Consider the following 14,982-nt stretch of genomic DNA (forward strand, 5'->3'; position numbering starts at 1 on the left):
CTATTAAAAATACTAATTTGTCTTTTGGATGACTTACAATGTACCCCATTTTGAAGAAACCAAACCTAGATCCTACTGTCTGTAATATCTATATTTTAAATCCCTTTTTAATCTAAGTTCTGTTAAGGATATACTGTTTACTATAGAGACACAGTTTCTACCACTGCTCTCAGTCAGAGCAGTTAAACTACTTCTGAGAGTGTTAAATGACCTGCAGTGCCCTTGGGTGCAGGTGATTTCTCTGTTTTATTATTAAACATCAAGCACTAATTAAGAGGCCACATGGATTTCTGCCTGTATTGGACTCTAATGTCAAATTTGTGATCTGTGGTGCCCCACAGGGTGTGGTTCTGGGACCCCTGTAGTTCATTTTATATCTGTTATGTTTAAGACAGATACATTGAAGACAGTTTTAACATTAGATATCACTTATTCACCATGATGTCCAGCTTTATTTGTCCTTCAGACCATATGTGGTTAATAAGTTAATTATTTATATGACTAATGAGCTGCCTGAAGGCTATCAGTGAAATAAAAATACAGCTCAGTGCAATAGAGTTTCTTGATGCTGGCCCAGACAATGTACCTCTCTTAATCAGGAATAGTAAAGACACCCTCTGTACTATTCCTTTATTTAATTTGGTCAGTATTTAATCTACTAACTGTTAGATTAAATAACCTTAATCTAAAGGGTATTTTCAATCAGTTCCTGCCCTTCAGCGCCCATGTAAAAACAGCTCTTTTAACCTAATTTTATTACGTCTTAGAAATATTAGTGAATTCAGATCCATATTCTCTATAGTGGAGCTGGAGATTCGTTTATGCATTTATTTCATCTTGTATTGACTTCCACAACTCACTGTCAAAAGCCTTCCATAAGACGTATGCGTATACTCTGGCAGTGTCTTTAAATGTACGAGTTCTAATCAATGGAGATTCTGTGCTTTAATTCTTGTACTACTCCGAACTCTGTTTCATTTCTTGTGCAGTTTTTGCCCTGTAGAGTTTTTCTGTGTTGTTTTACATTTGTAGTCTTTTATCTTCTGTCCTCTTCAATTCTCTCTGTCATTTTGGTATTTTCGTAAATGCTTTTCTGTAAAGCACTTTGTGACTCCTGTGTGAAATGCTATATAAATAAATGATGCTTGCTAGCTTGACTGTACACTACAGTACAGAGGGGTACTTTGCTTGAATGTACTCAGTAATTTGCCAACTACAAAGGTCAGTGTACATTGCCTCCTAGGGCAGATAGAACCTTCAGGAACTCCTTCCTCTGTTACTCTGTGTAAACTATTCAGATCCATATTTGTGCTGTAGAATTTGATTGGTGTCTCAACAGAGTTTTATGTGCATTTACCCTCCTCCACAGGCCTGAATGCACATTTGAATTGTGTGTGCGTTTGTCTTTATAAAGAGTATGTCTAAGAGAGAGAGAGAGAGACAAGGATTCAGCTCCCTTTCATCATCTAAGCACATGCTGGCTACATGCTGGATCTCTAACATCCACCAGGCACTTCAACCACGGCAGCAGGTGTTTATTTTAAAGACTGTTGTAAAAGTGTCTCTGGCTGCCTCTGTGTCTGTCACTCCTCTCTCTCTGATGGCCTCTTGTTCTCTGTCTGTCTGCTCTCTCTTACCCCTGAGGCCATGTATATGCATCTGCTTTTAAAGACCGTGATCTAGGTTGACACAGGCAAAACGAGTCAGGAGACACACACACAAATGCAGGCAGCAACACAAATAGATAACCAACTGTACTCAAAAAGCATCTGCAATGGGGATGGAATGCCAAAGCTTTGAGGCCTCATAGGACACGTTTGCATCAACTGAATTTGAGATTGAATACTCCAATTGGAGTAATGCATGTGCTCCCCTGTGAAAATGCCAAGAAAACTAAAAACAAGCAGATAAATGAAATGTTTTTAGCAGTTCTGCTCATCTTTTCCTATCTCGTCTGTCCTCCCTCCTCTTGATCACAAGCAGCTGTTGAGGGCAGTCTGCGATAGAAGTTGCCTCCTAAAATCTATTTTTGGAACTGATTCTAATAATAGTCCATATTAAAATAGTGTCAAAACTCCCCTTAGGTGGGAGACATTTGGCAAGTGTATGGGTGGGGTATAGAGCCTCTACTTTTTGGTATTAACCAAAATTCGCCCATGTACCTATTTAAAAAGGTGTCCGTAGCCAGTTCTAGACAGTATTTTATGATAGCAACATTTCTAATTGGCTTCTGTGTCAACTAAAGTGTAATGTTTGAGAACTGCTTTCAAAAAAATTTCAAACAATACCCAGCTCACACCCTGCGTTTTGGTAGTAGACTAAACGAACCGTGTGTAGTCTCATCCATTTGTGTGTGCAGTGTGTATTTGTCATGATAAGACCGATGACGGCTGACCCAGACCTCACTGTTATTATCACTGTGCAGGCCTGACCACTAATATAGCCCAGCGCTCTGTCAGCACATGGAGAAAAAAATACGTATTTAAATACACAAGAGCAAGTCAACTCCCACACTTCAATTTAAGCACGATGGTGCTTAAGTTATCATTAGGTTTTTGTCTCTGGAATACAGAAGGCTATTACTTAGTCTGAAAGCTGTCAGTTATGATTCACTCTCACTTTGGGTTTGTGTAATTACCTGACAATGACAGGGCACAGGAGCACATATGATAGACAAGTGCTATATGAGGCAGGTGGTAGTGTTTAACCAGAATGATAAAGAGGGAAGAATCAAATCACAGAGCATGTAATGAAACACAGATGCTGAAACTTTTGTGTTATGCTGTTATGAGTGTGTATTCTATTGTTTAGAACAACGGGCTGTAATGTAATTTAGTCCATTCTAGTGTTTACTGAAAAGACTGTGTGTTATACAAAGGTCTTAAACACTGCATTGGACTGTGAGGTTATACTGTCACAGGGTCCTAATGGTCTTTTCTCACAATTGCTACGTTAACTTGCTAAATTGTATAGTTCTTCTACTCTGAAGCTGAGGCTTTGCACTGATTTTATACTCAAGAAAAGCATTAATCTATTACTCTGTTGAGAAAAAGTGTGACCACAGTTTGGATTAACAGCAGCACACAATTGGATCATACCTTTAAAGCATTAATGACAGAACCATACTATCTTTGTACTCACTGCTCTCTGTTTGCTCCTTAGTTTAATGGAGTTCAATGAGACTCATTCAGTGCCGACTTCAGTCAATCTTTGAGAATTCATCTTTGGTGTGAAGCAGTGTCTTTCTAACTTTTACTATACGACACTTGCATCTCATCCACTTTTATTATTCCTGATTTTTAAATTCCTTAATTTAAAATTAACCTCTTATGCATTGTGTCATATATACACTGACCAGACACTTCACTAGGTACATCTTGCTAGAACCAGGTTTGAACACCTTTTGCCTTCAAAACTGACTTCATACTTCATGGCATAGATTCAACAAGATGATAGAAGCATTGCTCATCGATATTTGATAGAATCACAGAGTTGTTGCAGATTTGGACTGAAATCTGGTGACTCTGGAAGCCGTTTGAGTACAGTGAAGTCATTGTCATGTGCAGGAAACAAGTCTGTTGATTTGAGCTTTGTGATATGGTGCATTATGTTTTTTATGGAAGCATCCAACAGAAGATGGGTACACTCTAGTATTCAAACAATGCTCAACTGTTATTAAGGGGTGTGCCAAGAAAATATCATCCACATCACTGAACCACCAAAACTGGCTGAATCTGTTGATAGAGCGCAGGACTGATTCATTTACACCAACTACGTGACCCTACCATCCAAATGTCAGTGCAGAAATCAGACTCATCTCTTCAAGCAAAGTTTTACCACTCTTGGTCCAATTTTGGACTGGAAAAATGAATTGTAGCTTTAGTTTCCTGGTCTTAGCTGACAAGAGTGGCCCATGGTATAGTCTTCTGCTGCTGTAGCTCAGCAATGCTGTGATGAGTGGTTTGAGTTACTGTTGCTTTCCTATCAGATAGAAGCAGTTTGGCCATTTTCCTCTGACCTGGGGCGTCAACAAAGCATTTTTGCACAGAGGAAACCTGCTCACTGGATATTTTCTCTTTTTTGGACCATTCCCTTTAAACCCTAGAGATGGCTGTATGAGAAAATCCTAGTATATCAGATGAGCCCATCTGGCACCAACAACAATGGCACATTCAAAGTCTCATAAAACATGTTGCTACAACACTCTAATGCTCAGCTAGAACTTCAGCAGGTTGCCTTGACCTTGTCTACATGCCAAAATTCACTGATTGCCTATTTGTTTTGAGGCGCAGGTGTATCTAATAAAGTGGCTTGTATCAGTTATAGTGTTACATTTTTATTATATTAGGTCATCCAAAAGCTCAGGCTTAAGGTTGCTCTAAATGCTCTGTTTCAGACAGCTCCACACACCTGCTCGCCGGTCCTTTTGTTTGCAAAGGGGAGCCAATCAGAAGAAAGCTGACTTATATGGAGGGTACCCTTAAATAGAGAGGAGCTCATCATCATTATCCACTCATTTGTTGTTGATCCTATTATATCACTGACAAAAACGTTGGCTTAGTACTGATGGCATATATTCTGTTAAGGCAGGCTTACAGATCATTCCTCCATGAACAGATGGCAAGGAGGGAGCTGAAGTGGAAAATTAAAGTAATTTAATTGAGCATTTCACATCAGTATGAATGATATTGGCATTAACTTGCCTTTTTGTCACTTTAGAGCTTCGTCTGTCACTGCTAATTTAAAGCTTAACGAGGTCTTTTGTTCAGGCGTGCAAGAGACTGAGCGAGAATGAAAGAATGTGGACTGCCAACATGCTTAGTAACTGCCAACCTTTAATAAAGTTGACTAAACAGTACACAAAGACTTACATTCATTTGTATATGACAAAAAATGATAAAAAATTATCATAATTTTTCAGAGTAGCATCACAGTTTATCTTTCATTGAAGTAGCAGGTCCCCAGTAGACTTCATGTTGCCAAGTGTTGATTTTATTAACTGCCTTGCACAGCCAGTTGTTGCTTGCAGCTAAAGATAGCACCATTGTTTAGATCATCCTTGACATATGTTGGAACATGCTTGTTGAAAGCTGTTGCCTTTATTTCTGTCACGTGTGGATTTTAGACGGCACGACTATTTCACAACTATTTTTTCCCTCTCTGCTTTGTTTCAGTAACTCACGCCCTCTGTCCTGTATGCAAAAGGACTATGTCATTTGCTGGTCTCATCAGCCCTCTGCACACTAAAAACTCAGTATCCCATTACCTCACAACACTGACATGAAGGAGTGCGTTTAGGCGGGTGGCTTGATTTGATGATTCAGCGCTGGTCTCATCCTTGTTTGCCCAGTGGAACATCAGATAATGCTGAGCTTTTGCTGATCTCTAGTGTGGCCCGACTCTCCCACATCCAGCCAATAAAGATTTGGGAGTAGCAGTGTGTTAGGTATGTAAAGAAAGTGGGTGGAAGAGATGGTCATTTAAGTACACTTCCAGCATTAAAAGTGTGTTCTGGATAGGTGTTATAAATGGAGAAATATGTCATGTTAACATAGCAGGAGACACAAGTTGGGCTGTCTTTGGTTCATATGCAGGCTGAGTGGATCTGTTCACTGCCTACTTTTTTAATGCATGCTTAAAACTCGGAGTGAGGTCATGGGTGAAGATATAAACTCTAGCATGTGTCTGTGTGGGGTCTGAGGGGATAGCTCCACAGCTGAGTGATTTTCTCACTGATTGTTATGACCCCCGCGCTGTCAACAGAGCATCTATTTCTATCTCTGAATCTGTGTGGATGATGCCAACTGTGTGTGTGGACTGTTTAAATATCCCACACGGCTGGGATTTGGAAGTTTAACCAATGGTTGTGGTGAAGTGAGAGTGTTCATGTTGAGGTCCCATGCCGGGGCGTCTGTGTGTATGTGTGTTTGCATACATTAGCATTTGTGGGTATCTCACAGCAGAGGGTTGTGTGTTATCCATTAGAGTAAGTGGGGAAAAATTCTACGCAGGGTTTGGGGTTTTGAGCTGTTCCACTCTCTCCATTCTGGAATGCATTCCCAACCCACAGTATCCTGACTCTGGATGCTTTTAGACTCTATCACCTTCATAATGGGTCTTACACAGACTGCATACCTGCATTATTGCATATTAGAAAAGCTTCATCAGGACATGGCCTTCTTTTATTTCGAGCTTTAACAATCCACACTGACAAGATAACTTGACGCAACTTTTTGCATTATTCATTTAAGCATCTGAGCCAAAACATAAAGCAGAAAAGGTTTCTCCGCCCCTCCAAGATGTGAGGTTTGATTCTCAAATTTTCTCAAAGTTTTTTCAAATTCTTAATCTGGTTTTTTTTTTTATGTTTTTCTAGGAGAAGGGGAAATACATGCAGTAATTTATTGAAACATCTGAAAGCATACATGGAAATAAAGTACATGAGGCAAAATTCTAACAAGCTTCCCGAGGGACAATAAAAGCTCTTCTCTGGATGTCGCCTGCCCTTTGTCGCATTCCCTATAAAGATGATCCCATACTGCTTACTCAATGTCAGGGTCTGGGAACTCAGGAGGGTAATCCATGATTGATAGTGTTCGACTGTGTGTTTTCCTATGCACGTATGCTTTTACAGCAATATGTTTGAGGATGTTTGTCATGCTCAGAAATTGAGTCATTGCCATTTAGATGCTTTCCAAATGATGCCGCATGTTGGATCGAAATCTGACAGCACTTTTCAATGAGTTTTGGCAAGATCCCCAAAAGCATTGGCTGAAATTCAGCCCCAAACCATGACAGAGCCTCCAGTGTGTATCTCTTGAGTTAGGTGCCTTTTATGCTTGAATGATTCATAGGTCATGTTAGGTGGCCTTACAAACAAATAAAATACCCAAGTCACATAGAAGGACTAGATTGAAAATGAGTGAAAAAGCAGCCAATGTCCAAAGAAAAACTTTGAAAGACATTTAGAAAGACTCAAGAATTATTTTGAGCACAAAGTAAAGTTTAACATCTTTAGGTTCTGTATTTTACAGGTGTGGGAGGCAAAAAGTGGTTGTTTTGTGAAAACTAACCTTTTAGCATGTCTTTGAGCTAATGTAGCATAAAATGTAAATTTACAGCTATTCTGATCTAGAAAGTAAATGTAAGACTTACAGCATGCATCATAAAACAGTCAAGTTGTGTAAATTTGATACCATTTATATTTAATGAACTAAAACCACTGGCATTCTCCTTTATGGATACCACAGTCTCATTGTGCAGTATTTTTGTACACACATGCATGTACACTGCTACTGAACCTAATGGAGTAATATAAGAAATTTGGATTCCTCAAACTCACATAAAAATGGAAGCAGAACCAGGAAAGGTCTTCGGTGTAGACCACCAGTCCCTTGGTAGAGTTCACATTACTGGTGCAAAAGCTGGTCTACTTTGTATAAATAAGACGAGAGTGAGTGTGTTAATCATGCTCACCGACACACGCGCTCTCAATCATGCAAGCACGGGGATATTTAGAAAAAAAAACATAAATTTTCACAGTGTGAGGTCGAAGTAGTACAAACATGGCTGTAAGACCCCAGCTTTGTATTACACTTATGCACTTATGTTGTTTTATACCATTCTTATCTGGAAAATGCAAAATCATGCTGCTTATTGAATACTGGCAGCCTCCCACACTGCTATTAAATGTGCTCTCTCTCTCTCTCTCTCTCTCTCATTCACACACACACACACACACACACACACACACACACACACACACACACACACACACACACAGTGATACCCAAGCTCAATAAGCTGCTGTCAGCTGGATGGTGTTAGAGTGTTACGCTGTGGGTTGGAGAGAAAGAGCAAAGGGAGGGAGAGGTGGAATGCAATCTCAACACCTTCAGCTTCTGCCCTATTCACCTTGCATGTTATTTTGCAGGAATGCCATTAGCTAAGTGAAAAATGACTGTGTGTGTGTATGTGTACGGGTTGGTGGATGGCTTCATGAGTATGTGCATGCAGATGTCTGTCTACATGCCTGCCTGTGTGGGAAGCAGAGACTTGAAAGGACATAATAGAACATTAAAAGCATTTTGTGAATCTGAGTGTCCATAAACATTGAGTTTTTTGAGGCACTGCCTTTATTTGTGTATCAAGTGAAAGTGGAGCCTTAACCAGCACTTTAATGTCGTAGATTAAGTTGGCACTGGCTGTGTGCTGATGAAAACCAGACCTTTTTGCTCAGACTTCCTACACACATGCACACGTGTGCGTGCACATTGTGTCAGTCGACTGGTTCTTTTGAAGAGTCCATTTAAGAAAAATGTATTACCCAATCTGTTATGTGTTTTGCCATCTAACCGTGTTTATTATCCATTATACAACAGATTAAAGAGTCAAGCTATTTTTGAAATGATAAATATCTCATTTGAAACAAACTCTGGAAGTTTCTGACACGGGAAACGACTCCCATCTCTATGCAGTGTCTCCATGTCTATTTTACAGTTTCTTGCGCTCATTTTTGGGGTCAAATTTTAGGCGGCTGAAGCTGACCAACCATCAAGGATGCCCTTAAACAATACCTCAAACATCTAGTCTTCAGCAGTCTCCCGTCTAAACCCATAAAGGCAAAAGTATGTGCAAATTATTGGCCGAGGTCTTTGAGATTTACTATGGTTTAATATTTCATTATATCCCTTCTGGCTTATAGGGCTTTGTCCCAACTGTGTTCTGCAATGGTCAGCATATGGCTCACAAACACAGACACATACAGACATGCACACACTCTCTGGCCTGCAGAGCCCAGTGAAAACAAAGCTGGGCTCTGCCAGTGTAAACACAGCCCATTGTTAAGGGCACTCTTTCCCGCCTCGTATCTTCGCTCCCTGTGGCGATCCAGGGCTCTGAGAGGTACAGTTCTGGGACAGATCCCATGTAACAGAGTTATATTAAGAAGTTCGAGGACTCATTTGCTCCACATTTATGTGACCATGTCATTATAACGAAGGCTGGAGAGTGTGATTTATGTGCTGGGTTTCGCTCCCTTGCACTCCTCTGTCTCTCTTTTACTGATTTAGTTTAAATGCTTGGCTCCTTAAGCGTGGTTTGCGGTCGCTTATTTTGAGGGGTTTTAGCTTTTTGACACTTATTTTTAGAAAGGCAGCAGTCAATATACTATACTATACTGTACCGTTTTTTGTTAGCAAATAAAGTGTACAGAAAAACTTGGCAGACTATTGTTTTGGATGATTGATGGACTGTGTGTGCATGTGTATTGGCCAGGTAATGCATCCGATTACATAGTCTTTTGTTAGTGAGGAAAATGCATGTTTCACAGTGTGTATAAGCCACATTGTCCCCTCTTCAGCTATGACTCTGGTCCACATGTGCAGCCAATTAGGACCAATCAGAAGCCTATAATAAGGGCGTGGCATGGCACCACGGCAACATGGCAGTGGGGGAGTTGTAAAGCCCTGTGATTAGTGTGTCAGACTGATGAGAAGGAACAAGGGAACCTGCCAGGCCAAATCTCACTTCTTAATTTTGCTTTTTTTTTTAATATCCTCTCAGTTTGACCCAACCAAACCAGGTTAGTTTGGGCTTCTAAGTCTGATTTTTAAAAATCTTTTCTGTTGACAGATCACACACGAGATAACACAATTATATAAAGTTTTTTACAGATATGAAAATCTTATTTTCACTTTTCTACTCAAGCATTCAAAGTGCTTTAAATAACATTTTTCATTCATCATTCACACACAAATTTATACAAATGCTTTCTATCTAACATTCACACATCAGGAGCAGCACTGATTTCAGTATTTTGCCCAAGAATATGTAAAAATACAAATATACATGTATGTTTATACAACTGGTGAGAAACTACATTGCTAATGGTCTTCTTTAAACTGAAACAAAGATCAGAAATCATATACTGGTTGTTACTTGATGTTGAGGAGGTTAAAGTCAGACCTGTTAGATCCAAGTCCTCCAGGAACAAGAGCTGTTGAAACTACTTTAAGTGCAGTCTTTAAACTGCTGTAAGAAAAACGTCTTTTTCATGTCTATTGCTCTCTCTGTTTAATTGTCAGAAGTTAAAATGGTATTGATTGTACAGGGTGGGCCATTTATATGGATACACCGTAATAACATGGGAATGGCTGGTGATATTAAAGTCCTGTTTGTGGCACATTAGTATATGTGAGGGGGCAAGATGGGTGGTGACCATGGTGGCCATTTAGAAGTCGGCCATCTTGGATACATTTGTTTTTTAAATAGGAAGAGGGCCATGTGACACATCAAACTTATTGGTAATGTCACAAGAAAAACAATGGAGTGCTTGGATTCAATGTAACTTTATTCTTTCATGAGTTATTTACAAGTTTCTGACCACATTTCCGTGTTAAGACTCACATTTTTTCCGTGTTGTCTCATTCTTCTTTGATGCACGGCACAAAAATCTACCAAGTCAACCTTAAGAAAATGGTTTGCATATTAATTTGGTCTTAAACACCATAAATGCATCCTGCAAAGTAGAGGCAACATACTGGTTTACTTAAGCAGCCATATCCTCCATCTTTATTTATTGCTTCTTCAAAGAGAGCTCTTTGTCTGCTTAATTGTCCTGTTGTGGAAGAACAGGTTTAGTACGAAGATCATGTAACTGTGGCCACCAGCATTTCTTATCAGACAGTACTGTCCAATATCCGATAAAGGCAAAATGTCACAGTATAATTACACAAATTGTATCATGCAATCTTTTCATCATTGCCTACAACTGGAAAAATGTGCACAAGCCGAAAGCAGCATCCAGTGCAACGGGGGAGTGTGGCCTGCTCTGCTCCTTCCTGTGCTTTGATTGGCTCTTGGATCACTGCCAAAATACGTCTCTGGTAATTTGATCAGCGTGTTTATCGTCGTCCTTTAAGCAAATGCTGAATTTTTACCCCAATTTTCATGTCATAATTTTACTATTAGTACTGATGATCTCCCGGGGGGAAAAAGCAGCAGATTTGTCTTTGTGGCCGTTGTTCGCAAACAGCAGTGAAAATGCAAGAATGACCAACAGCTGGACAGACAGTCATCTGTTCAGCTGTGAATGGTCAGCCAGTCTGACAGAGCGGACAAACACGGTGACCGGAGCACGGCTCGGCCTCCGAAACCACATGTGAGCCGGCAGGAATGTATAGCCCAGTAGGTTTGTGTCTGGGTGAAACTTCCTTGACTAACAGGACACTGTTAGGTTGGGGGGTTGTGATGGCGGGGGCAGCGTAACTTTTGGGAACTTGCATGCATGGTCCGGAAGAGTGTGTGAATCATGGCCACAACGCTGTCTGACACCGTCGGTGACAGCATACTCTTGAGTATGTTTACCTTTGTTTGACTCCTAATGAAATGAATCAGCAGTTGATGTGAGTCTTAATCCTTATCAACAACAGCAACAAATACGACAGACTGCACAGCTGTGTGCACTAGAGGGTAGAGAAGAAGATAGTTCTGATCAAAAACTGGTTGCTTTGAAAATATAATCCAGTATATTGCTTTACAAATACTGCATTGCCCTTTACCTCCTTTACCTACAAATACTCCAATACTGCATTGTCTAATTATGCTCTGTTCTGTCTTTCTTTTCCCTAAACACCCCTTCCTTGCTTTACTTCCTTCTCTTTGTAGTCCCAAAGAAGTTGCTCCACGAGCAGGGCCCCAGACCACCAGCCTACCACCCAGCACCCAGCGCCCATGACCCTAACATAGTGGGAGACAGCCCTCCTGAGGGGAGCTCAGTCAAAAGCCCTGACACTGTTCCAGGTGAGACAAATGACAACTATAGTGTATAAGCTCATACACTCTCACCCCCCACCCCCCCATGAAATGTAGTTAACGCTAAACAGGTTTGAGGCCTCTTGAGCATCAGACCTTGATCTAATTCAGGTCTTAAGTCAGAGCGTGGTTGTGTGCGTTTTCAAAGTAACACAAGTTCAACTGTTTCCATATGGATCCTTTCTGATTGATGGTACTCACAATATACTCCTTCCCAACAACCAATGATTGCACTGCATGTACAACAACCTAAGTCAGGCTTTCAAATTCCCAGAGAATGAATGACCAAGAACAACGGAATGAGAGAATGAAAAAGAATAGACGCCAGCAAGAAAGAAACTTAAACAAAGCTTTATTCATGAGCAATGGTGGCCTGCATCCAGCACACTAATTACTCTGCTAGGCTACTGGCACTGTGCTGATTAGGAGGATAGAAGAATGAATGAGCAGTTAAGAGAGGTAGAGGACAGAAGACGTGTGCTGTAGCGCTGACGGTTCCTGATGCATGAATTTCTCCTCCTTATTGCCACGAATGTACGCACTGCTCAAAAACTAACTCTGGAATAACCTTTTTTGTGAGATTGTGTGATAGCAGATAAAACAGGGCGAAGACGAGGTTTTCAAAAGAAATATTCAACCAAATAAAGATGTGATTCACTGTAAATTCAGGTGCCTTGTTCTTCTTACTTTAGCATTTCTCTTTAGTTAATGTTAGACTGCACAAAATGATGGGTATGTTGACATAGATTGAATCTTTTTGCTTGATCACCAAAGGTAGCCATGCAGACAGCAAAGGCTCCAGGAAGTCACTGCCCTCTGCCAAAAAATAGTCCAGGAAGTGGCATACCATAAAAACACTACTTACTGTATTTACTATATAACACAAGTGAGTACATGCATAATTGAAGAGGCAGATTTGAACTTTTAGACTAATGCACCACTAATAAACTACTTGTATCCATTTGCTTCCCATCATAAGCTAATAAGGATATTTATATTAATCATACATGGATTAATATAAATATTAATTTTCTCATTCAATTTTGATTTCTCAGATTTTAAAAGCTTTGTGTGTTGTACTACTGCCTTGATAAATTATGCCTTTTCTATCGCTGTTATCATATATTCCTCACTCTGTACACTTATGTACTTGTTACTATAATTCAGCAAAACTATGTGATGCTTAAGACCATGATATCATAGCTTTTAGAGGAATACCATTATATATATAAACATGGATTTCGAATGCAGTCTTGTTTATTTCCTATCCTTGCAAAATTGGTTTTATGTGTACAAGTTAAAATACAGCTTTGTAAACATCATATGGCACAAACACAAACACTGAACTTTTTATTGTCTCCATCTTTGGTTCCAGCTGCTTCTTGATGTGGCATTGCTGCTGTGCAGTTCACACAGATTACTTGACTTTTCTTTTTCCATTTATTTCATTGAAGTCAAGCTCTTTCTTTGTGCATTGCACGACATGATCTTAGGTTGAATTCACTGGGATGTCGTGTTAACACACACCTGAACACACTGGACCAATGAACTGACAACACTTTTGTTTTTATAGAGGTGCTAACACTTGCTGACTGTCAGTTAATGAAGTGCATTTGATTAGCAATATCTGGCTGGTATGTATGCTCTTATTGCCTAAGGAAGTAAGAAGGGTGTCTTTAGTTTCCCACAGGAATGCTAGTCCTCTGAACACAAATGTATTGTTTCGTAGAGACAACAGTATAACAACAACGTATTTTATATTTTCATTGATAATGTGACAAAAGTTGTCTGTTTTCTGTGAGTTGAGACAGATTGCGGTTGAACGTTAGCTCATGTGTGCAACATAGCCGTAGGTCCAGGTGGAAGCATTTACCTCATCAGCGAGCACTTCCAGTATAAACTGCATTTATCAGATAAAGAGAGCCCGACACACCTTAGAGACTCTACAATTAGAGGTCATTCCTGCGTGTGACAAATCACCAGAGTATGCTTACCTTCATTGACAAAAGAAATAAAGCATGTAAAAATGACTATGCAACCACACACACAGAGAGAGAGAGCTCAGGTCACTAAACTAAATGCTTCTGTTTATTTTGACTGTCTGAGGTTTGGTTGCTTTTTTTCAGTGGAGCTAAACTTGCAGTAGTTCCACGCTACCCCATAAACAACTACGTCAGGTAAACTAAAGGCAGCTGTAACATGAGTATGAATCCCCATAATTAATTCATGGTGCTCCTGTTTTCTCTCTCTTTCACACACTCTCTTTGCAGTGAGTGCACAACAAAACCCAGCTGGTAAACACTGAAAGAAGTAAAAAAAAAAAAGAAAAATCTAGAGCAGGAAGTAGTCGTTCCCATCTATAAATAGAAACATTTTTTCTAAGATTTTGGGAAGCTTTTGAAATGTCTCCAGAGTACAAACTTTTCCATGTGGTTCTCTGTTTCTTAATGACCTGAGTCAGAATGAATTACAGAAAAGGATGTCGTGTTATCTTCTGAATCACAAAGCTCCCTGTGAATGTGTACGTGTGTGCGTGTATGTGTGTCTTATGCGTGACGCATCTTTTTAGAAAATTTATGCGATAAAATCTCCCCCAAACCACTGTGAGACTGTAGGCGACTGAGACTGATGTCATTACAATGAATCAGCAACAGCAGATTCTGGATTTACTGTAAAAGCATCACCATCATAATGTAACTGTACATGTAGCTGCTGTAAACTACTCATTGTGTACTCATGTCCTGTTAATTTACATTTTTTTCCAGAAAGGAAGAAACCCAGGGAGACCAACGCCGACGAGGAAAAGTCTTTTGAAAACGGAAAAGGAGGAGAAGAAAGAGAAGAAAGTCCATTGCGTCCCCCGGACATGAATCCCATCATCAACTCAACATCGAGTGGCAACATGGCCCTCATTAGTAACGCATTGGCAGCCTACACTTACATATCAGGTCGGGTAACATTGTTCTGAAATCTACTGTAACATCACATGTGTAGCGTAATCTCTGGCAGTTAGACTTTTAGAGATCTTAACTGCATCTGCTTAGGGAGTAGCCACACAGTGTAAAGGTTAATGCATTCACCTTGCAGCCTGGATAAATGGGAGGGGTGCACCAGGAAGGGTATCCGGCGTAAAATCTGTGCCGAATCGAAATATGCAGATCCAACCGC

The 14,982-nt window shown here is 40.0% G+C and overlaps 1 protein-coding gene across 4 annotated transcripts in view; it reads left to right on the forward strand.

Annotated features, from left to right (window-relative positions):
* The window catches only part of eva1aa (eva-1 homolog A, regulator of programmed cell death a), a 72,932-nt gene that overhangs the window by 54,889 nt on the left and 3,061 nt on the right, over nt 1-14,982 (forward strand). For 2 of the 4 annotated variants that reach the window (XM_085247455.1, XM_085247456.1), the window contains 2 exons: nt 11,668-11,802; nt 14,580-14,762. In XM_085247455.1, coding sequence (XP_085103581.1) covers nt 11,668-11,802; nt 14,580-14,762 — 318 coding nt within the window. Of the gene's footprint in view, nt 1-1,462; nt 1,532-11,667; nt 11,803-14,579; nt 14,763-14,982 lie in introns of those variants that run through there. The other 2 variants (XM_085247457.1, XM_085247458.1) reach the window with 2 other exon arrangements.

The sequence above is a fragment of the Mchenga conophoros genome, linkage group LG15 (assembly GCF_057382185.1).
Source record: "Mchenga conophoros isolate Kocher_MC1m ecotype Shallow Benthic linkage group LG15, M_conophoros_male_GT1.1, whole genome shotgun sequence".
Taxonomy (NCBI): Eukaryota; Metazoa; Chordata; class Actinopteri; order Cichliformes; family Cichlidae; genus Mchenga; species Mchenga conophoros.